At 40.8% G+C, this 27,100-nt stretch overlaps 1 protein-coding gene across 2 annotated transcripts; it reads right to left on the bottom strand.

Moving 5' to 3' along the window:
* Positions 1-149: 149 nt before the first annotated feature.
* Positions 150-25,965, bottom strand: hdac10 (histone deacetylase 10). Of its 2 annotated transcripts, none has more exons than XM_084334656.1 (21): positions 25,780-25,965; positions 24,783-24,872; positions 23,950-24,084; positions 23,360-23,456; positions 22,720-22,817; positions 22,264-22,368; positions 11,469-11,537; positions 11,189-11,315; positions 7,661-7,726; positions 7,487-7,546; positions 5,542-5,631; positions 5,321-5,427; positions 4,186-4,253; positions 3,254-3,509; positions 2,531-2,621; positions 2,360-2,445; positions 2,166-2,225; positions 1,932-2,013; positions 995-1,183; positions 611-770; positions 150-471 (listed from the first exon to the last, which is right to left on the bottom strand). In XM_084334656.1, exons 2-21 carry the CDS (start codon positions 24,845-24,847, stop codon positions 434-436), a joined length of 2,049 nt encoding a protein of 682 aa, XP_084190782.1. In that variant the 5' UTR covers positions 24,848-24,872; positions 25,780-25,965; the 3' UTR covers positions 150-433. The 2 variants fall into 2 exon arrangements, with proteins under 2 accessions (XP_084190782.1, XP_084190783.1); XM_084334657.1 differs by having other exon boundaries at positions 150-468; positions 25,780-25,964.
* Between the last annotated feature and the right edge of the window lie 1,135 nt (positions 25,966-27,100).

Here is a 27,100-nt window from a genome sequence, read left to right as displayed (position 1 = left end):
ATCTAAAAACGTTTACAACATTTTGTATTGATTTAAACTATACAGAAATGGAGCCATGCTGATTAGTAGTGCTATACTACATATAACTCAATAATATATCAAAAGTTAATCAAAATAAAAGATGAAATAATCCATGGAAACACTATAGATATAGAAAAGCAGTACTTTATTCACCTCTGTGCATCATGTGAGTTGTAAAGAGCTTTCTAAACATCACATATTCATCGTGTTGGTCATGAGAAGTTCAGAATTAATGTCGAAATACACATGATGAAAAACATTATGATGCAATTTTCAGAAATGCAAAATGTGGACTCACTTGAGTTTGAATAGAAAAACAAGTTACAAACCAGTATGTACATTGTTACAAAAGTGTTAAAATTAAAATATATTTTCTCCAACTGGTTCCAGAAGCTCATCTGTAAACTTGGCTTCAGTTGTTCTTGTCATCCATTCCACTCTCTGGTGCTGCTTCCAGGACAAAAACACAAATTCATCTCAACGTCATTCCTACATTCCCCATTCAACTAATACAGATGAATATATTTCAGTTTCTTTCTTTTCGAATTTCTATGATGTTCTGTGTGGGTGTTAAAAACCATCTGCCTACCTGTAGTTTGTAGTAGCTTCCAGTCAGCCTGCATTCTGTGTCTCAGTTTCTCCAGGGCCTCCACATCCTCTGGTAGAGGGGCTCCTAGGGGCCCATGGGAAGGAGCAGGCTCCCCCTGGAGGGAGGAGACTGTGAATCCCACTGATGTCTTCTGATCTTCCTGGAAAAACAAAAGGACAGATTAGACTGCAGTTCATTAGATATTTGGTTGCAATTGTTTTTAACTTAAAACTCTCAAATAAATCTGCTTTGTTTTGGGGGGCAAGGTGACCCTTTAAGCTTTATATTAGATATACATTTATCATATGTGTTGTTCAGCCAGAGAAGTATCTTGAGGTCAGCCGGTTACTATTGGCTGCTATTCTAGTGGCCTGCCCCTCTCACCTGCATGAGTACCAGAGTGTGGCCCAGTGCCAGGCCCTGCAGCAGACTGGTGAGTTGTAGCCAGGCCTTCTCACACACCCCACTGCCGGGCATCTGGACCAGGAGTACCAGCCCAGGGTCATACTCATAAGCCAAGGGCAGAAGGAGGCCCAGCACCGCCTGCATGAACCCTGCCGTGTCACTACAACCCTGTACACATGGACATACACGCACAGAATCACAAATAAAAACAATGCCATTTCAATAGTTTTGCACTCTGCACTTCAACTGCACTACCCATGAGGACTGTATATTGTGGTAATCCAACATATGGATTTGTAGTAGAAGTTTCTTCTAATGCACTTGCACTCTCAATTCTCTCCATCTCTGTATATTCATGCCTGCTGTTGTTTGAGGCTTTGTGTCCACCGGGGAAGTTTTTTTCAAGGCGGACCGCTTTGAAAAGCAAAAATATGCATGCCCAGAGCGTTTCCAGAGCGTCTTGTGACTCCCGCGGCTCCGCCACTTGCTCGATGTTGATTGGCCGGTCGAAAAAAGTTACCTTGATGAGCGCCGCTCCTCTCCAAAAGTTTAACTAGTTTCAACTTTAGGCGCTGGGAGCGCTCAGCCCAAAAACGCTAGCCGCCGAGCGCTGGGAAAAGGAGCTCGCCCGTCGCGTCTGTAGCATAGAAATGAATGACAGAAAGGAGCTGACAACTCATAAAACGTCCCCGGTCGACACGGGCCCTTAAGCACTCTTATTATGGGGATTAATAACATTTAATTGATTGATTGATTGATTGATTGATTGATTGATTGATTGATTGATTGATTGATTGACTGATCTCTCTACTCACCATGCGTGTGCGTAAACACACACACACATACACAGTACAAGGGCATGCACAGACAATGAGAAGTGATGGATAATAGTAATGCTGTTTATTTGTCACTGTACCTTCTTTAGACACACAGGAACATAGTATTTTGATTTCTGACCCACTGGCTCCTTATTGCTGATCTGCAACAATAGTGTTTTCCTGAAGAAACATAAGAAAGGTTTTAGTCAACATTTCATGTTCTTGCTGTGGAATTAATTACTTATTATTTTTCTCCATTACATTTCCACTGGTGGGAGGACGAGATTCATGACAACGTCAGCGTTAAGAACTATGTTACAGAAGCTACTCACCCATCCTCTGTGATGCGAGTTGGGGCATGGGGATCGTCACCAACACACACCAGCAACACCCTGGTTAAAGACCACAACACATTTGAAATGAGAATACATAATAGCAAATGTATATAATGTATATATACAGTAGCCATGCACATTAAAGTATGGCAAAGTACATTTAAAAAAAATAAAAATAATGTTATGTATACCGATTGGTGAGTGACGTCAAAGCATGCTGGACAACACACATCGTCACCATGGAGACATCAATAACCAGTGCCAAGCCATTCCGAACCTGACAGGCAGTGAAGTGGCATGTGATTGGTTTGCTGTCCAGGTACAGGGAAAAACAAGCCACATACAATATCCTCATACTGTACCTCGTTTCTCTCCATTTTCTCAACAAGGGACATGAGGCCACAAAGAGTCGCGAGAGTGTCCTTGTTATCTGACTCTTTCAAGATCTTCTCCCTAAAACAAAGATTATATGATCAGAAATTAAATGGATGAAAATTAAATCCATCACCATTTAGTGGAAGCTTTTCAAGTCAAGTCAAGTCAACTGTTCCTTTATTAATCCCCTTGGAGGAATTCATTTTATAGTATATGTTTATTTTGTGCTACTCCTATTTGGTCAAAACCCATAGTAGTCGTTTATAGAATTATTTGGAACTGTAATGAATATTTAATTTAGTAATATTTAATGTAGTTAATATTTAATTCACAATGTGTTGATACTGTATTTCAAGCTCTACTGTAAAACTAAATGTTCAAATCCTCCATTTATTCCATTCCAAATAAAATTAAACACAGTAGCCTAGTAATTATATACCTTAGAATTACTAGGCTAGTACATCAGCTTTCCTTACACTGTACCTTCATGTGCCACACAATTTCAAGTTGAATGGGATTCATAAAGAGTATTTGCATATAATATGTAGGCATACGCACGGTTTTATAAGTCGGAATATTTTCAGCCGCATGAAGGTTTCCTCATTCCTACGTATGCAAACATTTAGTGTGGATTCTCCACACTGTTTTATAAATGAGACCCCTGATCCTTTTAAGTTAAGTTAAGTTCCTTAAAAAATTAAGATAGTCACCGGAGTTTGTTGAGTACGAGTGGATCGGGAGCCTGTGGTGAGCTGAAGCGTTGGCATCCGTCTGGGCAGGCCACGCCATCGGGGAGCATCGCCGCAGTACGCAAAGGAGGAGCAGGGCGCTGCCGAGGCTCCGGCCAGACCACCTCCTCCTTTTTCTCCTGCTCCTCCTCTTCACCTCCGCCAAGCTCTCGCTCTCCCGTTTCCTTCTCTTCCACTTTAGAGCGCTTGGCGCTGGGTTCGGAGGCGGGTGGATCAGCTGGAAGAATGATGGGATTAGTACAGGTTCCGTTGAGAGCAATGGAAATGCACCCGATCTAATGAGTGCACGACTGCACTGAGAAATTATTCCATTCAATTCCTGTTCTTTAGGCAAAGATATCAGTGCATCATTTCACCATGTTGTGATTCATTTTGATTCCCTTTCAAAATATATTTTTAAATAAAAATACAACAGTGACAGAACTGATTAGATTAGTGCTAATTGAATATTACATGCTATGAAAATATTACACCGATTAGTTCACAGTATTAGATTATGAATGACTAAATAAATGAACACACATAATTTAAGATAGATTTTTGATTATTAATCTATAGATAACTGCAGTTAGGTTTCCAAATTCATATCCCTAGTAATGATGAGCTCAATGAAAGGAAGTAAAGTAAAAGGTAATTAAAATGCTTTTGGGCCATAAATGCTGTTTTTGTGTGTTTTGAGTGTTCCTGTCCTGCAGCAAAAGAGGAAGCAGACGGCTTAAAGAAGAGGAAGGCGATAGATATTCAGAAGGAGAGAGGAAAGAGAGAAATGAAGAAGGAAGGAGATTGAATGTGTCTGACTAAGGTATTGCCTCATCACCCTCCCCTCTAAAAGGAGGTTTTTATTTACAGTTGTTTGAAGCCAACAAGACAAGGGTAGTGTGGTTATGTTATACCTGCATGCTTGAGAGAGGACCAGTACGGTTTGTGAGCTGATCGGACGCACTGGATGGAGTTGAGAGCACTGATAAGGAGAAAGGAAAAGAGATTGACTACAGTTTGTGTACTTATACACCTGCATATAACCCAAATCAAATCAAATCAAATTTATTTATAAGGCCCGACAACACACGTTAATGTCCCCATGGGCCGTACAGGTCTTCTTTAAACAAGTCAAGAAGAAAACAGAACAATAAGTCAAGAACAGAACAAGAACACGATAAGGTCCAAACATTTTTAGATAAATGCAAGAAATTAAAATAAAAAATTTAAGAATGCAAGCACTCCCAGACATACCCCACGCGAAGGTAAGGAAAAACTCACTAAAACCTAACAATAGGGAAAAAAGCTCCACAGGCAGTGTGGAGGAGAGAAACCTTAGAAGAGCCATTCAAGGGGGGATCTCCCTTCTTAGATGTTGGTGATAGTAGTGTTGCAGACGGACAGTTGGTAAGCATGCACTCATGTGTGTAGTGAAACACAGATGAGTGCATGCAATAGCAACTGGACATTTTGAAAGATTAAAGATAAAGCAAATAGCGATAGCAACTGAACATTTTGAAAGATTAAAGATAGAGCTGATAGCGGATCTATTTGAGGCACAGGGGCGGCGCAAAGAGGGTCATAACTCTGTATGATAGCATGTACAAGAATGCTGTATATACCGTATATATATTTATTCTCACGTGTATATATATGTATATATATATCCACACCTGTCTGTACTTACCTGCACATAATCCTTTTACATATCTGTAGATACTATATCTATATCTGTACATATCCCTTACCTACTTTTACTAGTTACGCTGCTGGCCAGTATGACTACTACCATACTGTCTTTATACCTGTATCACTGTACATATTATATTACAACTCTGTATACATCTGATTAGCACTACACTCAGTAGTACTAATTTATATATTTTATTCCCGGTTTAATCACCTGTACATTGTATATTGCTGTTGCATGTTACTGCTACATTTGCACTCTGGTTGGATGCCAAACTTCTTTTCGTTGTGCTGGTACTTGTACAGTACTTGTATAATGACTATTTTAATCTAATCTAATCTTATCTAATCTAAACAGACCTTTCACAGGGACCGCCCAGTCCCGTTGGCTGAGGGGCGGGATCGCCAAGCAGGGTCTGGACTGTCTGACACACGGATTGGGGGAGAGACGTCAAGTTGTACCCACCCTGTAAAGCGGTGATAACACACATAATTAAATATAAGCAAAGTAGACTACTTCTTCTTGTGTTCATGTTAATGTGAGTCATTTCCAAACAGGGTGACAAGACAGCGGTACTGACTTCCAGGACAGCACACAGCTTGCCTCCAGCCAGGTTCATTAGGAGGTGTGTGAGGTGGGCAAAGACACCTGGGGTGGCACACATGCGACCCTGTGAACAAATATAAATAGTTGTAGAAAGTGCTATAGATAACATTCGGCCACTAGATGTCGCACTAGAGCACCGGCATGTCATTTAATCCAATCAGGTGCATTCCACATGGGGAAATGGGAAGTAGGGAGGGGATACATCTATGCAACATGTAAACAACAACAGTCATTTTAGACGCACAAAAACGTTTTAAATGATAAATTCATTAACCTGTTAAGCCTGAGCCATATTTTCAGAAAATTCTGCTAAAAGTACATACCCAAGTAAATGGAAGATTGCTCCACTTCTACAAGGTCCATTTGCATGTTCTTGGTATCTAGGGACATCTATGGCCCCCGGGGAATGTATTCCCAGTATCAGAAATATTGTGTCTGAGGGGCGGCCGTCTGTCTACCACCACAGAGCCAGTGGGATCGAATCCGGCTGTGGTGCCTCCGGCTTGGCCGACCGTCCATACTAACACAATTGGCAGTGTTAGCGGGTGGGAAGCCGGCGTGGGTGGGTCCTGGTCGTTGTAAACAGCGACTCCTACAGTTCGGTCGGGGCGCCTGCACAGCAAGGGAAGGATCTGGGAGAGGTAGTGTGACCTTCCACACGTTACACTCTCCCAGTGAGAGTCCGCGCTGCCAGGTGAAAAGAAGCAGTGGGCTGGCTACACGTGTCGGAGGAAGCATGTGATAGTCTCCGCCCTCCCAGACTGACGGTAGGGCCGGGTAGAGTGTGCAACGACCAGGAAGGGGATTGGGAATTGGCATAACGACTAACATTGGGATGGGAGAAAAATCGGAAAAAGAAGGAGGAAAAAGATAATAAAAAAAAAAATATATATATAATAATAATAATAATAATAATAATAATAATAATAATAATAATAATAATAATAATAATAATAATAATAATAATAATAATAATAATAATAATAATAATATTGTGTCTGTTACTATGCTTGAGTAAATTGTAATGAACCAAAGGAGAATATAGATGATTAGGTTTAGGCTTTCCATCTTTGACGGTGAATAACACCATAACATTGATCAAAAGTGAAAAATTCAGCACCTTCTTGAGATCAAGTGTACTAAAAATCTAAGCAAATGAACAAAGGGCAGATGATTTACAGGGGATTTTGTATCTATACAGTACTGAATTTTGCTATCCGGACACATGCAATATGAAATATGAATATAGAATATCAGGCCTATAAATTACCTTATTATGGCCAGGTCATACATCTACTGTATGGATCGTCCCAAATCTCCTCTTTCCAATGGCAGAGTTAAATCTGGATTTAGTACCACCAGGCGCCCGGTACAGGGCAGCAAAGACCGCGAATGAAATGTACTGTAAGTACAGTTACTTTTGTATAATGTCCATAGCTCCGCCATTTTTTACCGGATTGCATGTTTTTTTCCTAGACGTTGACAGAAAGGTAAAGAAACAATATATGTTGTATTTTATGGCAATAACATTGAGGTTTGTTTTACCTGTGAGATATAAACACGACATTCATGTCAATATTTGTAGGTAAAAAATGGTTAGCCTTCCTATGTCTGCGGCTGGTGTGAGCTGGGTAGTGTAGTTTTATGAAATGTAGACGTCCATTGAAAGCCCTGGGTCTCCTCTTTCTTAGGACTACAATGATTTCATGACGACTTCCTGTCCTCGCGTCTAAATCACCCGGTTTCCAATGCAATGCGCAGAGATTTCTACAAGCTCATATTTAGCTAATAACACTTAAAATCATTGCTAAACAAACATAGTGCTGAAAATATAATAGAAGGAGAAAAAAGGATAGAAGCTTTTGGTAGTATTACACACCTAATAACACTGCGTTGCAATTCATATAAAAGGTTCTCACCTCTGGATCACCTATGGCTGAGTCAAAGCCAGCACACACAAAGACCAAGTCTGGGGAAAACTGGAACAAGAGAATTTCATTAAATAAATAGATAATCTTTGATAGGAGAGACAAGCACATCCAGAACAAGCACATCCAGAACATGTTCAAAAGGTGTTGCGTTCCCAGGCTCACCTCATAGGCCACAGGCAGGAGGACATGGAAGAAAGCTGCTAGATAGTCACTGTCCTCCATCCCCACCTAAACAAACATATTAGGTAAGAAAAATAAAAACAATGCCGATTTATTTTGCACATAATCTCACACATCAAACTCTAAACAGGTTTGCACACGTTCATTTAGTTTTGACAGTTATGGAGAGTAAAAGTGTTTGAATATGGCCACAAGTGATGTCACCGGGGATGTTGAATCCATGTGTTAATTACAGCTCAATGAAATTATACGGTAGCAGTCCCTATAAGACAAGGCATTGCTATCTTTACCATCTACATAATTTCATGATTGACAAAGTGATGCTCCAATCAAACTGTCTTTAGGCAATACTTTCTCAGACACCACACTGGAAGACGCATTCTACTAAAAGGAATGGAGAGCAGAATTTGATATAATGTTACAGTAATAATAATAATACATACATTTTGTATAGCACTTTTCCGGATGCTCAAAGACACTTTACAGAGCAAAATAAACAATACTGTTTAAAATAAAAAATAAAAATAAATAAAATAAATATTATATAAAAGGCGAGAGAGGAAGGAGTTCAAGGCTTGAAGGCAAGGGTAAAAAGGTGGGGTTTTAGGGCTTTTTTAAATGATGAGAGGGTGTCTGCATGATGGATATGGTTTGGCAGGGCGTTCCAGAGGGTGGGGGCAGCTGCAACGAAGGCCCTGTCGCCCCAGGTCCGGAGCTTAGTCCTGATGGGTTGGAGGAGGTTAGCGGGTAGGCGAGAGGTGGGGAAGGAGGTCAGAGAGGTATGAGGGGGCCAGGTTGTTGAGGGCTTTGAAGGTGATGAGTAGAATTTTGAACTGAATCCTGTATATGATGGGGAGCCAGTGTAGATCGTGGAGGATGGGGGTGATGTGGTCGGAGCGGCGGGTGGAGGTGAGCATGCGAGCAGCAGAGTTTTGGACGTATTGTAGTTTGTTGAGGATTTTGGTGGATATGCCATACAGAATGCTGTTGCAATACTCCAGTCGGGAAGTGATGAGTGCATGGGTCAGTGTTTCAGCAGCAGAGAAGGATAGTGAGGGGCGTAGATGGGCAATGTTCCTGAGGTGGAAGAAGGCGGTTTTTGTGATCTGGTTTACATGCAGGAGGAAGGAAAGGGTGGGGTCAAGAATGATACCTAGGTTGCGGATGTGGGTGGAGGGGGTGACATTGGAGCCGTCGATGTTGACTGAAAAATGCTGGGTGGGGCGGGTCAGGGAATTGGGGCCAATGATGAGTAGTTCAGATTTGTCACAGTTGAGTTTAAAGGTCCCCTGTCTTATAAATTGCCATTTCCATTGTTTAGCATTGTTTTCTAGCAATCTGGGGTTGTATCAACAATGTCTATTTCTCTAATTCTCATTTTGGCGCACTCCTCCAGTTCAGATCTCAGGAGATGCTCCCACACTGAACTAAGCCATTCGAATTTGACTGTTTTGCTGACGTAGAAAGAATTCTCCTCTGCATAGTAACGCCCCCTCTATGTTTGTAACCACCTCGCACACTCAACCATTATTTATTGCAGTACGCAAGCAAATGCATGGAATTGAAGTTTAACAGTTAGTTAGCATTGGGTTAGCATTTAAAAACGTTATGAGCAAAGATATGTTGTGCTGTTCCTGACTGCCAAGCAGCGAATATGTCCTTGCATTAATTTCCTGATGATGTCGTGATCCGCCAGCAATGGGCCATGTTTGTTTTGTTTTTCGAGACCCGCCAAATGTGTACCGCACATTTTTGCAAGGAGGACATTGAGAATCAAGGACTTTATAATGCTGGGATGATTTCCAGGATGATTTCCAGGATGTTACTAAAGAAGGGAGCTGTAGCGAGTAATCGAGTATTCAGGACCCAAAAAGAAAATGTCGTAATTAGTCATTGATTCACTGTCGGGGTTATATTTATTATGGACAGAAGTTGTCAAATCATTACTAAGCAACTGTCAACTGTCTGTACATGTGTCAATAGTGTATTAACGTTACTATTTTACTGTAGCGTTTCTCCGTTTTGCGATTTTCCTCTTTCTTATACAGTAGGAAGGGGGAAGAACATGGGTGTTCCTATGACTTGTATTCAGCTTACAGCTTCGAAAATCCACTTATTTCATTTTTACAATGTCAAAGCCTTTTAAATATAATCCAAACGTTCCTGTATTTCTGTCAGCTTTATCGTTTTATGACAGAAATCTGATAGTGTATGTGCGTTCACACGAGGGGGAGTTGGATTCTGGCAGGGAGTCCGAATTCGGCACAACACCGGCCGAGGCATTATTTGTCGCCGAGTTGAGAGCTCCCCAGAGTCCAGACTACAGCTGGGCGATCGCCTACAATGGCGATTGCCTAGAGCGAACTATTGAATATTATTATGAAGAGGAAGAGGACAAACGGTGATGATCCATCCATAACATAAGGTGCGTTTTCACCAGACTATGTTGGATTCTAGTATTTTCAAACAGGCTGGATGTAACGTAGGTTGGTAACTGTCACTCAAAGCGCTTTGCAAGTATGGGCAGAGCCCAGCCCAAAACAGCTTGAAATCTTGAAGTGGAAAAATGCTGCTTTAGAGTACTTGATTAGAAATACAAAACAATGCATTTTTTTAACAACCTTACAGATGTGTTCCATAGACTCACAGGAATTGTGTACAATTGCCCAAATAGTGAAAGGAATAGCAAAACATGGGACCTTTAAGAAAAGAAATTTGCATCCAGATTTTTATGTCAGAAAGGCAGGTGATGAGGGTGGAGTGGGTGGTGGCAGTGATGGTCTTGGTGGAAAGGTAGAGCTGTGTGTCATCAGCATAGCAGTGGAATCTGAGGCCATGTTTGAGGATGATCTGTCCAAGTGGGAGAATGTAGAGGATGAACAGCAGGGGACCAAGTACTGAACCCTGGGGGACACCATGGGGGACTGGGGCAATGGGGGATTTGGAGTTGTTGGTGTAGATGAATTGGTGTCTGTCAGAGATATGATTTGATTCAGGAGAGGGCAGTGCCAGTGATCCCAATGGTGGACTGGAGGCGAGATATGAGGATGGAGTGGGTGATGGTGTCGAAGGCGGCGCTGAGGTCAAGGAGGATGAGGATGGAGAGGGAACCAGAGTCAGCAGATAGCAGAATGTCATTGGTGACCTTTAATAGAGCGGTTTCTGTGCTGTGTTTGGTGCGAAAGCCGGATTGGAAGGGTTCGTAGAGGTTATTGGATTCAAGGTGGGATTTTAACTGAGTGGCAACAGCTCGTTCTAGAGTTTTTGACAGAAAGGGGAGGTTGGAGATTGGGCGGAAGTTGTTGAGGGTGTTGACGGTTAACCGTCTGTAGTGAAAGGGTTAACCTTCTGTAGTGTGGTTGTGAAAGGGTTAACCCTTTGTCGTGTGGCAGTGAAAGGGTTAACCTTCTGTATTGTCGCAGTGAAAGGGTTAACCATTTGGTAGTGTGGTAGTGAAAGGGTTAAATGTTTGTTGGACATAGCAACAGCAACAAGAGAGGCGGGACTTACCTTGTTCCATGGTATATTAATAGTGAAGCCAGCCCCTTTCTCCTTGCCAACACTGTTATAGTCTGAATCCACAAGGTTAGGCCAGAACTTCTGATGCTCATAGCGGTGCCAGGAGAAATATAGTACACTGAGAAATGTAGTATACACAGAGATGTATGATGTCCATAGGTCAGTGGTTTCCATAAAAACACAACAGTCAGTATAAACAGCTAAAGATTAAGTGATAATAATATAATAATAATAGGCAACTCAGGGTCCTTCTGAGAGAAAAGGCTCTCACCTTGGGTCATCCTCAAAGCAGTACTGAACCCCTTGTCCATGATGTACATCCCAGTCAACTATCAGCACCCTAAACAAATACAAAGATAAAACACCAAAGTGTGCACCAATTCTTAGAAAGCACAGTCCTTAAATATATATATATATATATATATATATTAAACTAGATAGGACTCGTGCACATCTGGTTGGACCCCGACTGGAGGTGCAGGTCAGCGCAAGAGAGATAAATAAACTAAAAGGAGAAAACCTTCAAAGGAAAGAAGGGACCGCACACTCCACAGGACTCGTTTTTGCTTATTTATTGTTTGCACAACGCGTTTCGCTGTCGCTTCCTCAGGTGCTATGCAGCAGGTGTCATCAATGATCATCATTATGTATAGCATGCTCCACCCCACATCGTAATACATCAAGCCCATTGGCTACTCAATTATCACATTTAATTTGATGATTTTGCAGGATGTAATGCATACAACTCTTAGTATAAAAATGATGCATAGAGACCACATATATACATACTCATTTTTGAAAATTATATAATACAAAATGAGAGAAGTGACAAATCTTAACATATCAAGCCCATTGGCTACTCAATTATCACATTAAATTTTATCATTTTGTAGGATACATATCACTTTTATGTATAGAAATGCCTAGATACCACATACATACACAGACTCATTTTTGAAAATTATATATAATAAAGCAATATGAGAGAAGTGACAAATACCTAGGTCATTAGACCTGATAAATAGTTTAAAACAGACTTAAAACCACACCCATATAGGTTACACAGAACGGATAGTGGTTACAAAAATGGATTCAGCTCGAGGGATTCATTTAGACCATGGGGTTCCACAGAATTCAAAGTAAAAATCCAGTACGCTTCCCTTTGTAAGAGAAGCTTTACTATATTACCGCCCCTCGGTGGTAGGGTGACTTTCGATTCCAATGAACCTTAGAGAGGCTGTGGAACCATGATCTCTCTCCTTATAGTGTCTCGCAATGGCATAATCCATATTGTTGTTCCTAATGGCTGCCTTGTGTTCTGCTATTCGCACCTTCAAATTTCGTTTTGTTTGTCCAACATAGACCTTACCACAAGGGCATTTCAGCATGTATATCACATGAGTGGTGTTGCAATTAATAAGGTCCCTTATTTTATATTCCTGCCCAGACTGTGGGTGGTAGAAAACTTTTGTTTTCATAGTGTTTGAACAATGGGTACATCGACCACATGGATGGTTACCACACAGCTCTGTTAGCCAGTTAGAGTGACTTACTACAGGGGATTTATACATAGAATTGACTACAGCGTCCCTTATGTTTTTTCCCCTTTTAAAACAAAATCTTGGTGGTAATGAAGAAATGTTTTTTAAAAGAGGGTCACATTTGAGTATGTTCCAGTGTTTGTCAATAATGTTTTTAACAACTTGAGATGAAGTACTATATTCTGAAACGAATGTGACTCTGTTACCAGGGGTGTCGCTTTTGTCAGATTCCAAAATAGTTTCCCTCTGTACATGTTTTGTCTTATTTCTGGCTGTGTGCACCACTGATGCCTTGTATCCCCTCTCTTCAAATCTGTTACTCATTTCATCTGCCTTCCTTTCTAGGTCTGTGGGATCACTACAGATACGTTTAAGGCGCAGGAATTGTCCGTATGGGATATTCTCTACCATACGTCTCGGGTGATGACTCTGTGCATGTAAAATAGTATTACGGTCTGTTGGTTTACGGAAGATAGTAGTGTTCAGGTTTCCCTCATTGTCAGCTGATATCCGTAAGTCTAGGAAATCAATATGTTCTCTGCTGTGTACCATCGTGAATTTTAAAGTGTGATGTGTACCATTGATATACTCCCTGAACTGGAATAACTCATCTTCCGAGCCAACAAACACCATGAGAATGTCATCTATGTACCTTTTCCAAAAAATTACATTTTTCAAGAGGGGCGAGGCATCTTGGTTGTGGATAAACTGGGATTCCCAGTGGCCCATAAATAGGTTGGCGTAATTAGGTGCAAATGCAGAACCCATGGCAGTACCCTGGATTTGAATGTACCATTTATCATCAAGCATGAAGTAATTAGATTTCAAAATAAAATTCGTCAAGCTGAGTAAAAAATCAGAGGAGACTTCATCATTTGTACCCAGAAAAAATGACATAGCCGCCAGGCCGTCCTCATGTGGAATATTAGTATAAAGACTTTCTACATCAAAGGATACTAGATATGCATTCTGTGGGATGGAAGTCTTTAACGACTTCAACACATCCCTAGTATCTGCAAGGTATGAAGGTAATGTCTTTACAATATCTTTGATAAAATAGTCTACAAATTGACTTAGAGGTTCTGATAAAGAATTGTTTCCTGAGACTATGGGGCGTCCTGGCGGGTTTGTCAGTTTTTTATGAATTTTAGGTAATAGATAAAAAACAGGTGTGACAGGGAATTCAACTTTTAGGAACTCATATTGTTTTTTTGTGATGTTCTTACTTTTAAGTGCATCATCTAGTATTTTATCTCTGTCTGTCATTAACTGTTCAACAGGGTTGTGAAGAAGAGACTTATAAAATGCAGTATTGCTAAGTTGCCGTGTGGCTTCATACATGTAATCATTGACATTTTGTATTACAATAGAGCCACCCTTATCTGCCGGCTTGATAATAATTGTCATTTTTTCTCAATTCGTTTAGAGCTCTTCTTTCAACCTCAGTTACATTTTGATGCTTGATTGTCTTGTCTGATGATTTCACAAATGTCTGGATGTCTCGCTCAACTAGTTTACTGAAAGTGACCAAGGTAGGATTCAGAGTACTAGTGGGACAATAAGTTGATGATTTCTTCAATTTATTCATAGGATTAGTAGATATAGTCTGATCAGTATTTCTAAAAAGGTGTTTAAGGTGTAACAGTCTGAAAAATTTGTAGCAGTCCACTTTTAATTTAAAGACATTCACCTTATTTGTTGGAACAAATGATAGACCTTTACCTAATACCGATTGTTGGGCTGGTGTGAGGGGACAGTCCGAGATGTTGATCACGGCCTGTTGCTCCTGCTCCTGGTGACGACAGATGGCGGGTTGATGTCTTTTCTTCCCCCGCCTCGTCCTCTTCCCCTGGTCCCTCTTCGTTGGTTGTTGTGTCGTGAGTCGTACCGTGGACGTGCGTCTAAAAAACGCGCATCCTGGGAATGGGTCGAGTCACTTGACAGGGCAGGATCAGACTCCTCGGTTGTGTAGTTTCCTCGGTTCCCGTCGTTGCGTTGGAATCGCTCCCTCTGGCGTGAGGCTGCTGGACGTCGTTCTTTCCACGCCGAGTCACTTGTCAGGGCAGGATCTGACTCCTCGGTTGTGTAGTTTCCTCGGTTCCCGTCGTTGCGTTGGAATCGCTCCCTCTGGCGTGAGGCCGCTGGACGTCGTTCTTTCCACGCCGGTTGTTGCCACTTGTAGACGGTCCCTCTCTTGAAGTCCTCAGCATGTCGTTCGAATTTGTTCCTTTTAAGAGTTTTAAGTTCACTCTCAAACTTCTGGAGGTCATCTTTCATCTTGCGTTCCAGGTTTGTGAATTCATCAGAGCCCAGTTTCACAACCAGCTCGTCTTTAATACGTTGAGCCTCTCGTTTGGCTTTGTCAGCTTCATTTGCGGTTTGTTCAATAGTAAGCAATATCAAGTCCATGGAGCATTTATTCAGTACTTGCTCCCATTTTTTTATAAAGTCGGGGTCCTCTCTTCCAAAAGCAGGTTGCTTGTGGATTCTCAGGCCGCGTGGAATCTGCTTGGCTTTCCAATATTCAGAGAGTGCAATCGAATGCCACTTTGATCGACACTCTTTAATGTATGAGTCCTCTAAAGCAGTCTTTAACTCACTTACGGCCGAGTAGTCCATGTGTCTGTCTTCACCATCAAATAGAGACTGCTGTGACAAGATCTTTTGAGCCTCTGTGTCACTAATCGACAGGCATTGAGCCTGAGATAGTTCTCCGTCAAACATCATGGACCCTTTAGAGTGCGACGAGACGATGTGGTATCTTGCTGGGGATCCACGCGAACAATTAAACTAGATAGGACTCGTGCACATCTGGTTGGACCCCGACTGGAGGTGCAGGTCAGCGCAAGAGAGATAAATAAACTAAAAGGAGAAAACCTTCAAAGGAAAGAAGGGACCGCACACTCCACAGGACTCGTTTTTGCTTATTTATTGTTTGCACAACGCGTTTCGCTGTCGCTTCCTCAGGTGCTATGCAGCAGGTGTCATCAATGATCATCATTATGTATAGCATGCTCCACCCCACATCGTAATACATCAAGCCCATTGGCTACTCAATTATCACATTTAATTTGATGATTTTGCAGGATGTAATGCATACAACTCTTAGTATAAAAATGATGCATAGAGACCACATATATACATACTCATTTTTGAAAATTATATAATACAAAATGAGAGAAGTGACAAATCTTAACATATCAAGCCCATTGGCTACTCAATTATCACATTAAATTTTATCATTTTGTAGGATACATATCACTTTTATGTATAGAAATGCCTAGATACCACATACATACACAGACTCATTTTTGAAAATTATATATAATAAAGCAATATGAGAGAAGTGACAAATACCTAGGTCATTAGACCTGATAAATAGTTTAAAACAGACTTAAAACCACACCCATATAGGTTACACAGAACGGATAGTGGTTACAAAAATGGATTCAGCTCGAGGGATTCATTTAGACCATGGGGTTCCACAGAATTCAAAGTAAAAATCCAGTACGCTTCCCTTTGTAAGAGAAGCTTTACTATATTACCGCCCCTCGGTGGTAGGGTGACTCTTTCGATTCCAATGAACCTTAGAGAGGCTGTGGAACCATGATCTCTCTCCTTATAGTGTCTCGCAATGGCATAATCCATATTGTTGTTCCTAATGGCTGCCTTGTGTTCTGCTATTCGCACCTTCAAATTTCGTTTTGTTTGTCCAACATAGACCTTACCACAAGGGCATTTCAGCATGTATATCACATGAGTGGTGTTGCAATTAATAAGGTCCCTTATTTTATATTCCTGCCCAGACTGTGGGTGGTAGAAAACTTTTGTTTTCATAGTGTTTGAACAATGGGTACATCGACCACATGGATGGTTACCACACAGCTCTGTTAGCCAGTTAGAGTGACTTACTACAGGGGATTTATACATAGAATTGACTACAGCGTCCCTTATGTTTGACAATGAGGGAAACCTGAACACTACTATCTTCCGTAAACCAACAGACCGTAATACTATTTTACATGCACAGAGTCATCACCCGAGACGTATGGTAGAGAATATCCCATACGGACAATTCCTGCGCCTTAAACGTATCTGTAGTGATCCCACAGACCTAGAAAGGAAGGCAGATGAAATGAGTAACAGATTTGAAGAGAGGGGATACAAGGCATCAGTGGTGCACACAGCCAGAAATAAGACAAAACATGTACAGAGGGAAACTATTTTGGAATCTGACAAAAGCGACACCCCTGGTAACAGAGTCACATTCGTTTCAGAATATAGTACTTCATCTCAAGTTGTTAAAAACATTATTGACAAACACTGGAACATACTCAAATGTGACCCTCTTTTAAAAAACATTTCTTCATTACCACCAAGATTTTGTTTTAAAAGGGGAAAAAACATAAGGGACGCTGTAGTCAATTCTATGTATAAATCCCCTGTAGTAAGTCACTCTAACTGGCTAACAGAGCTGTGTGGTAACCATCCATGTGGTCGATGTACCCATTGTTCAAACACTATGAAAACAAAAGTTTTCTACCACCCACAGTCTGGGCAGGAATATAAAATAAGGGACCTTATTAATTGCAACACCACTCATGTGATATACATGCTGAAATGCCCTTGTGGTAAGGTCTATGTTGGACAAACAAAACGAAATTTGAAGGTGCGAATAGCAGAACACAAGGCAGCCATTAGGAACAACAATATGGATTATGCCATTGCGAGACACTATAAGGAGAGAGATCATGGTTCCACAGCCTCTCTAAGGTTCATTGGAATCGAAAGAGTCACCCTACCACCGAGGGGCGGTAATATAGTAAAGCTTCTCTTACAAAGGGAAGCGTACTGGATTTTTACTTTGAATTCTGTGGAACCCCATGGTCTAAATGAATCCCTCGAGCTGAATCCATTTTTGTAACCACTATCCGTTCTGTGTAACCTATATGGGTGTGGTTTTAAGTCTGTTTTAAACTATTTATCAGGTCTAATGACCTAGGTATTTGTCACTTCTCTCATATTGCTTTATTATATATAATTTTCAAAAATGAGTCTGTGTATGTATGTGGTATCTAGGCATTTCTATACATAAAAGTGATATGTATCCTACAAAATGATAAAATTTAATGTGATAATTGAGTAGCCAATGGGCTTGATATGTTAAGATTTGTCACTTCTCTCATTTTGTATTATATAATTTTCAAAAATGAGTATGTATATATGTGGTCTCTATGCATCATTTTTATACTAAGAGTTGTATGCATTACATCCTGCAAAATCATCAAATTAAATGTGATAATTGAGTAGCCAATGGGCTTGATGTATTACGATGTGGGGTGGAGCATGCTATACATAATGATGATCATTGATGACACCTGCTGCATAGCACCTGAGGAAGCGACAGCGAAACGCGTTGTGCAAACAATAAATAAGCAAAAACGAGTCCTGTGGAGTGTGCGGTCCCTTCTTTCCTTTGAAGGTTTTCTCCTTTTAGTTTATTTATCTCTCTTGCGCTGACCTGCACCTCCAGTCGGGGTCCAACCAGATGTGCACGAGTCCTATCTAGTTTAATTGTTCGCGTGGATCCCCAGCAAGATACCACATCGTCTCGTCGCACTCTAAAGGGTCCATGATGTTTGACGGAGAACTATCTCAGGCTCAATGCCTGTCGATTAGTGACACAGAGGCTCAAAAGATCTTGTCACAGCAGTCTCTATTTGATGGTGAAGACAGACACATGGACTACTCGGCCGTAAGTGAGTTAAAGACTGCTTTAGAGGACTCATACATTAAAGAGTGTCGACCAAAGTGGCATTCGATTGCACTCTCTGAATATTGGAAAGCCAAGCAGATTCCACGCGGCCTGAGAATCCACAAGCAACCTGCTTTTGGAAGAGAGGACCCCGACTTTATAAAAAAATGGGAGCAAGTACTGAATAAATGCTCCATGGACTTGATATTGCTTACTATTGAACAAACCGCAAATGAAGCTGACAAAGCCAAACGAGAGGCTCAACGTATTAAAGACGAGCTGGTTGTGAAACTGGGCTCTGATGAATTCACAAACCTGGAACGCAAGATGAAAGATGACCTCCAGAAGTTTGAGAGTGAACTTAAAACTCTTAAAAGGAACAAATTCGAACGACATGCTGAGGACTTCAAGAGAGGGACCGTCTACAAGTGGCAACAACCGGCGTGGAAAGAACGACGTCCAGCGGCCTCACGCCAGAGGGAGCGATTCCAACGCAACGACGGGAACCGAGGAAACTACACAACCGAGGAGTCAGATCCTGCCCTGACAAGTGACTCGGCGTGGAAAGAACGACGTCCAGCAGCCTCACGCCAGAGGGAGCGATTCCAACGCAACGACGGGAACCGAGGAAACTACACAACCGAGGAGTCTGATCCTGCCCTGTCAAGTGACTCGACCCATTCCCAGGATGCGCGTTTTTTAGACGCACGTCCACGGTACGACTCACGACACAACAACCAACGAAGAGGGACCAGGGGAAGAGGACGAGGCGGGGGAAGAAAAGACATCAACCCGCCATCTGTCGTCACCAGGAGCAGGAGCAACAGGCCGTGATCAACATCTCGGACTGTCCCCTCACACCAGCCCAACAATCGGTATTAGGTAAAGGTCTATCATTTGTTCCAACAAATAAGGTGAATGTCTTTAAATTAAAAGTGGACTGCTACAAATTTTTCAGACTGTTACACCTTAAACACCTTTTTAGAAATACTGATCAGACTATATCTACTAATCCTATGAATAAATTGAAGAAATCATCAACTTATTGTCCCACTAGTACTCTGAATCCTACCTTGGTCACTTTCAGTAAACTAGTTGAGCGAGACATCCAGACATTTGTGAAATCATCAGACAAGACAATCAAGCATCAAAATGTAACTGAGGTTGAAAGAAGAGCTCTAAACGAATTGAGAAAAAATGACAAAATTATTATCAAGCCGGCAGATAAGGGTGGCTCTATTGTAATACAAAATGTCAATGATTACATGTATGAAGCCACACGGCAACTTAGCAATACTGCATTTTATAAGTCTCTTCTTCACAACCCTGTTGAACAGTTAATGACAGACAGAGATAAAATACTAGATGATGCACTTAAAAGTAAGAACATCACAAAAAAACAATACGAGTTCCTAAAAGTTGAATTCCCTGTCACACCTGTTTTTTATCTATTACCTAAAATTCATAAAAAACTGACAAACCCGCCAGGACGCCCCATAGTCTCAGGAAACAATTCTTTATCAGAACCTCTAAGTCAATTTGTAGACTATTTTATCAAAGATATTGTAAAGACATTACCTTCATACCTTGCAGATACTAGGGATGTGTTGAAGTCGTTAAAGACTTCCATCCCACAGAATGCATATCTAGTATCCTTTGATGTAGAAAGTCTTTATACTAATATTCCACATGAGGACGGCCTGGCGGCTATGTCATTTTTTCTGGGTACAAATGATGAAGTCTCCTCTGATTTTTTACTCAGCTTGACGAATTTTATTTTGAAATCTAATTACTTCATGCTTGATGATAAATGGTACATTCAAATCCAGGGTACTGCCATGGGTTCTGCATTTGCACCTAATTACGCCAACCTATTTATGGGCCACTGGGAATCCCAGTTTATCCACAACCAAGATGCCTCGCCCCTCTTGAAAAATGTAATTTTTTGGAAAAGGTACATAGATGACATTCTCATGGTGTTTGTTGGCTCGGAAGATGAGTTATTCCAGTTCAGGGAGTATATCAATGGTACACATCACACTTTAAAATTCACGATGGTACACAGCAGAGAACATATTGATTTCCTAGACTTACGGATATCAGCTGACAATGAGGGAAACCTGAACACTACTATCTTCCGTAAACCAACAGACCGTAATACTATTTTACATGCACAGAGTCATCACCCGAGACGTATGGTAGAGAATATCCCATACGGACAATTCCTGCGCCTTAAACGTATCTGTAGTGATCCCACAGACCTAGAAAGGAAGGCAGATGAAATGAGTAACAGATTTGAAGAGAGGGGATACAAGGCATCAGTGGTGCACACAGCCAGAAATAAGACAAAACATGTACAGAGGGAAACTATTTTGGAATCTGACAAAAGCGACACCCCTGGTAACAGAGTCACATTCGTTTCAGAATATAGTACTTCATCTCAAGTTGTTAAAAACATTATTGACAAACACTGGAACATACTCAAATGTGACCCTCTTTTAAAAAACATTTCTTCATTACCACCAAGATTTTGTTTTAAAAGGGGAAAAAACATAAGGGACGCTGTAGTCAATTCTATGTATAAATCCCCTGTAGTAAGTCACTCTAACTGGCTAACAGAGCTGTGTGGTAACCATCCATGTGGTCGATGTACCCATTGTTCAAACACTATGAAAACAAAAGTTTTCTACCACCCACAGTCTGGGCAGGAATATAAAATAAGGGACCTTATTAATTGCAACACCACTCATGTGATATACATGCTGAAATGCCCTTGTGGTAAGGTCTATGTTGGACAAACAAAACGAAATTTGAAGGTGCGAATAGCAGAACACAAGGCAGCCATTAGGAACAACAATATGGATTATGCCATTGCGAGACACTATAAGGAGAGAGATCATGGTTCCACAGCCTCTCTAAGGTTCATTGGAATCGAAAGAGTCACCCTACCACCGAGGGGCGGTAATATAGTAAAGCTTCTCTTACAAAGGGAAGCGTACTGGATTTTTACTTTGAATTCTGTGGAACCCCATGGTCTAAATGAATCCCTCGAGCTGAATCCATTTTTGTAACCACTATCCGTTCTGTGTAACCTATATGGGTGTGGTTTTAAGTCTGTTTTAAACTATTTATCAGGTCTAATGACCTAGGTATTTGTCACTTCTCTCATATTGCTTTATTATATATAATTTTCAAAAATGAGTCTGTGTATGTATGTGGTATCTAGGCATTTCTATACATAAAAGTGATATGTATCCTACAAAATGATAAAATTTAATGTGATAATTGAGTAGCCAATGGGCTTGATATGTTAAGATTTGTCACTTCTCTCATTTTGTATTATATAATTTTCAAAAATGAGTATGTATATATGTGGTCTCTATGCATCATTTTTATACTAAGAGTTGTATGCATTACATCCTGCAAAATCATCAAATTAAATGTGATAATTGAGTAGCCAATGGGCTTGATGTATTACGATGTGGGGTGGAGCATGCTATACATAATGATGATCATTGATGACACCTGCTGCATAGCACCTGAGGAAGCGACAGCGAAACGCGTTGTGCAAACAATAAATAAGCAAAAACGAGTCCTGTGGAGTGTGCGGTCCCTTCTTTCCTTTGAAGGTTTTCTCCTTTTAGTTTATATATATATATATATATATATATTATATATTTTTTTTTATATATATACTTTTCTTCTATATATGAATCTCTGTAATTGGGTACAGAAAAGTAGAGGGAGCTTCTCATATTATTCCGTATTACCTTTTGACCCCATAGTTTTTCTTGGCATAGTGAGCAGCTATGGCCACGTTGTTAAACACACAGAAGCCGTTGGCAGCGCTGCGCTGGCCGTGGTGTCCTGGAGGCCTAGTGGGAGCAACGACAGAGAGGAAAGGTTGTCCGTCCATCACTAAACTAACAGCACTACATGCCGTAACATCCACTCATTAAGGGCTGGCGTCACATTCCACAATTTAGTCAACCATTGTCATTTAGTTGCGTTTCCTGTGCGTCTGTCGGAAATTGGACTCAATTAATTTTCAATTAAATCAAGAGGGATTTTGGTCACAGTTCAAATACTGCAAATCTTTTAGCATTAGAATGTAATCCTACCCAGTCTATCCATAAACACATGAGAGTGAATGATCTGCTGTGTATCATTAGTAAATTAAGTAAATTAACTGACTCCAGCCCTGGTGTTTTTGATAGCAAACTGACCTGACCAGAGCCATGCCATTCCGCACCCTCCCCATCATCACATTGTCCACCAGCTGCAGTGCGGCCCCAGCAGCCAGCTTTGCACAGTGGAAGCTGCTCTGGAACAGGACAAAAACGGCTTATAGTTAAATAAAAAGTAAAACATGAGACGACTTTGTCTTTACAGCCTATACCAGGATCACCTTAAATCTATGGTGCACGCCAAATGTGCTCAACAAATTGGTAATGTTGTAGTCAAGATGAAAGAGAGAAATAAGTATGAAAATCTGACAGGAGAAGAAGTTCTAACGCCTCCGTCCTTCACCAAGACAAAACTCCTATAAGGACACGCAAAGATATTACAATCTTTCTGGGAGGTTTTAATATCAATTATCTGCTAATTTTATGCCCATCTATAATTATGGCAATTTTATGCAAATGTTATTCCTATGTCTATTTGGTGTCTACATCACTGCTGTGAAGCACTTTGGGCTGCAATTCTTGTATGAAAAGTGCTACACGAATAAAGTGTATCATTATTATTATTATTATTATAACAGTTGTGATCGGACAATCAAGAAAAGAGGGTGGGGTTTGAGATAGGTCAATTAGTCTTTAGGCCTGTTTTGAGACCAATAAGCTTAGAAAGTGCAGAACTAACTGGGTGGAAGAAGGCGGCGTCGTACTGCAGGCTGAAGGGCAGCAGCTCCTCTGCAGTCATGTGAGGCGTCTTCTTCACTGCTGCCAGGTACTCCTCACTGTGGAACACATGGCAAGCTACATGCAGCTCAGTCTACATTACAATAGAATGTCTGAGTGTGTATGTTCAGTTCAGTTCAGTTCAGTTTCAGTTCAGTTATTTTGGGTTTTGGACACATAACAATGGTCATTCCATAAATCGCCAACGTTTTACCAGCTGCTATTGCAGCATTGTCCAATTGTGTGTGTGTGTGTGTGTGTGTGTGTGTGTGTGTGCGTGCGTGCGTGTTGTGTGTGTGTGTGTGTGTGTGTGTGTGTGCGTGTGTGTGTGTGGAGCAGTCGTCTGGCAATCAGAAGGTTCCCGAGCTCCTCCTCGAGCTAAGACACTTAACCCCTAACTGCTCCCGATGTGCAGGTTGGCATATTGCATGGTTGCCATCGGTGTGTGAATGTGTGAGTGAATGGGTGAATGTGGGGCACAAGTTGTAAAGCGCTTTGGATAAAAGCTGCTATATAAATGCAGTCCATCTAACAATTTTGGTAGAAACGAACCTGTGGGCCAATAGAATCTCTGCGTCAGTTGCCTCACGGACTGGTATGTTGACACAGCGATCGGCCAAACCACTCCTGACCAGTGCTTCATAACTGACTGTCAGACGCTCTGGGACCTCAATCAGACAGTCTGGGCTGGAGGAAGAATCTTGTTAACGATTGTTGTAATGAATGTTGCAACAGGTGGCAAATACGGCGAAGCACCGTATTTTATATATTTAGGCCTAACAAAAATAATGGTTGGTTTCAGGTTGCCGACCGACCCTGCCGATTTAGGTGTGACCCAATATATTTTATGAGTTTTAAAAAAAAATTATATATTAAAAAAAAAAAAAATCAGTTTTTTTTTTTTTTTAGAATAAAGTTTCATAGAAATCTTAGTCAAACATTTAGTATTATGGATATTAAACATGCTGGCAGAGTACATGCATCCATGTTGTTGTGAACATTTTAACCCTTTCACTGCCACACGACAGCCGGTTAACCCTTTCACTGTGACAATACAGAAGGTTAGCCCTTTACTATCACACAACCGACGGCGATGCTCCATCATTAGCATCATTAGCTCCGCATCCGCGGAGCTAATGATGCTAATGATGGAGCATCGCCGTCGGTTGTGTGATAGTAAAGGGCTAACCTTCTGTCGTGTGGCAGTGAAAGGGTTAATTAAATAAAGAAATTCCCTATCCATAGTCGCCGTGGGAAAGAATAAAAAAAAAAAAAAAAAAAAAAAAATTCCCTACCTACCCATGGCCAAACTGACAACCAACCTGAAACCAACTATTATTTTTGTTAGGCCTTATGTTATATATCATATTACGGTATCTACTTACAAGGACCAGAGGAGTTTGTGTTTGGTCATCTCCTCGTCATAAATCAAGGCTGTTCCCGTCGCCATCTCCCGGTGAAACAGCACACAGCGGCTGACGAGAGCCGAGGAAGTTGGGCGACAGACGCATTGATTGATTGATTGAACATTTTATTAACAGATTGCAGAATGGGTACAATACAGTACGGCTCAATACACACAATTGTTAAGGGGATGCAGACCAGAGAAAGACTTTAGTCTTGTTTACATTCCAATGTACAGTGTACAGTATTCCAATGTACAGTGTAAAATGTGTATGTGTCCCCTACCCAACCCCCCCCCCCCCACCTCCAATGTACAGCCCTCACCCACCCACCCCACCCACCCAACCTCCTCCAATGTACAGTTTCTACGCCAAATGTATATACACTCTTTTTCTGGACACTTCTGTATCACAAACAGTACTGTATTTGCAAATCTGATATGTCATAAATGTATAGATGTAGCAGTACTGACTATCTGTATGTCATGTATGTCATATATGTTATGATGAATTGAAAATGGGGGACCCTGATGTAAACAAGACGAAAGTCTTTCTCTGGTCTGCATCCCCTTAACAATTGTATGTACTGAGCTGTACTGTACTGTACCCATTCTGCAATCTGTTAATAACGTTTTCAATCAATCAATCAAACATCAGGGCCCCACATTTTCATTTCATCATTACTGAATCCATATGAATGCAAACTGGTCTACACTCCACATAAGGCAATGTAGTATGTTACTTGAATTTAGAAAAGGACGTCAAACATAATGGAAAGATGATAATATATTGTATTGTTAGATAAACATAAAGCCCAGTGCTCATCACCCACATTTTACTTAGCGTTACGTTACAAGGCGTGCAAAGTACAAACTCAGATGGAGTAAGCGTTAGCTAGGAGCAAATATGCTGGCTAGGAGTTGTCTATATGCATGTTGTATTAAATAATAAAAAATTTAAATTAAAAAATTAACGTTACCAAAGCGAAGAAATGCAGCGAACTTTGCAGATAAGCTGATATCGACAACAACACCACTACAAAGTTCCAAAGATCAATGCTCTAACGTTACATACTGGGGGCGACATGTTTGTTATGTCATGTGATTGTAATCCCTGACAGGATAGGCTGACCATTGCGCTGATCATATTTAAATATCTATTGGCTACACCCACACCTAGCGCCAACCACGTTACATGTAATAAAAACAAAGTTAACTTCTGAGCCTGAAGAAAATATATCTATATATTTTTGTCGATTAGTTGTTTTTTATGCGTTTTGTTTTAATGATGAATGACTTATTCCTTGATTGATTGATTCAATTGATTGAAAATTGTATTAACAGATTGCAGAATGGGTACAATATACAATACAGTACAGCTCAATACACAGACCAGAGAAAGACGTTCGTCTTGTTTACATCAGGGTCCCCCATTTTCAATTCATCATTCATAACATATGACATACATGATATACAGATAGACAGTACTGTTACATCTAGACATAGGACATACCAGATCTACAAATAGTACTGTTTATGAGTACAAAAATAGTCTAAAAAGAGACTACATACATTTGAGGGGGGAGAAACATGAAATACATCAGTATTGCATCTAAATCAAGTATATAAGGACTGATCGTATATACAAAAAAGAACCTGCAAGGAATAATGTGAAGAAAAAACATTATAGTGTATTGCAAAGTGTATAGCATGACTAGCATAACTATATACAGCATAACTATACAGCATAGTATACATAGTATACAGTATAGTATAAAAATATATTTTTAAAATGCAGCATAGAATTGTTGTGCAAGGAATCAAGTTAAGATTTAGTGTTCGGTAGGAGCACAGCCTGAGGGAAGAAACTATCTGTGAATGAGCTGTCTTGATCTGGATGCTGTGATAGCAGTGGCTGGGCCCAGGGTGGTTCAGGGTGGCACAGAGTGGCTCAGAGTGGCCCAGGGTGGCCCAGGGTGGCTCAGCGGTGACTGGGGTCTGGAAAGATGGAGCGAGCCTCACTCCAACACCTGGTCAGGAAGATCTCCTCAATGACTGCAGCTTAATATTTCATTATTATCTGCTCCTATCATGACAGCTATGTTCTCTCTTGAATCTCATTAAAGACAGGGTAGGCAGGCACTACAGATGAAAACTAGCTCATTAGCTAATTCTGGCACATTTACATTGATGTGGAAACAGAAGATGTTTATTAATGTGCACTGTCCCCGGGTAAAAAAAAAAAATACCTTAACTTAACTTGAATATCAAGAGTCACCAAACTACTGTATTTCCTTTTAT

The sequence above is a fragment of the Notolepis coatsorum genome (assembly GCF_963971535.1).
Source record: "Notolepis coatsorum genome assembly, chromosome: 18".
Classification (NCBI taxonomy): Eukaryota; Metazoa; Chordata; class Actinopteri; order Aulopiformes; family Paralepididae; genus Notolepis; species Notolepis coatsorum.
Note: the sequence above shows the minus strand (reverse complement) of the source record. Positions and strands in the feature narration are given on the sequence as shown.

Excerpts from the sequence above, each read along its gene's own strand:
- hdac10 (XM_084334656.1), bottom strand. The coding sequence starts at position 24,847 with ATGGCGACGGGAACAGCCTTGATTTATGACGAGGAGATGACCAAACAC. Across the intron at positions 22,818-23,359 it reads ACGCCGCCTTCTTCCACCCA|AGCAGCTTCCACTGTGCAAA; the intron begins GTTAGTTCTGCA and ends GTCCTGTTCCAG. Across the intron at positions 1,184-1,931 it reads TTCCTGTGTGTCTAAAGAAG|GGTTGTAGTGACACGGCAGG; the intron begins GTACAGTGACAA and ends CCATGTGTACAG.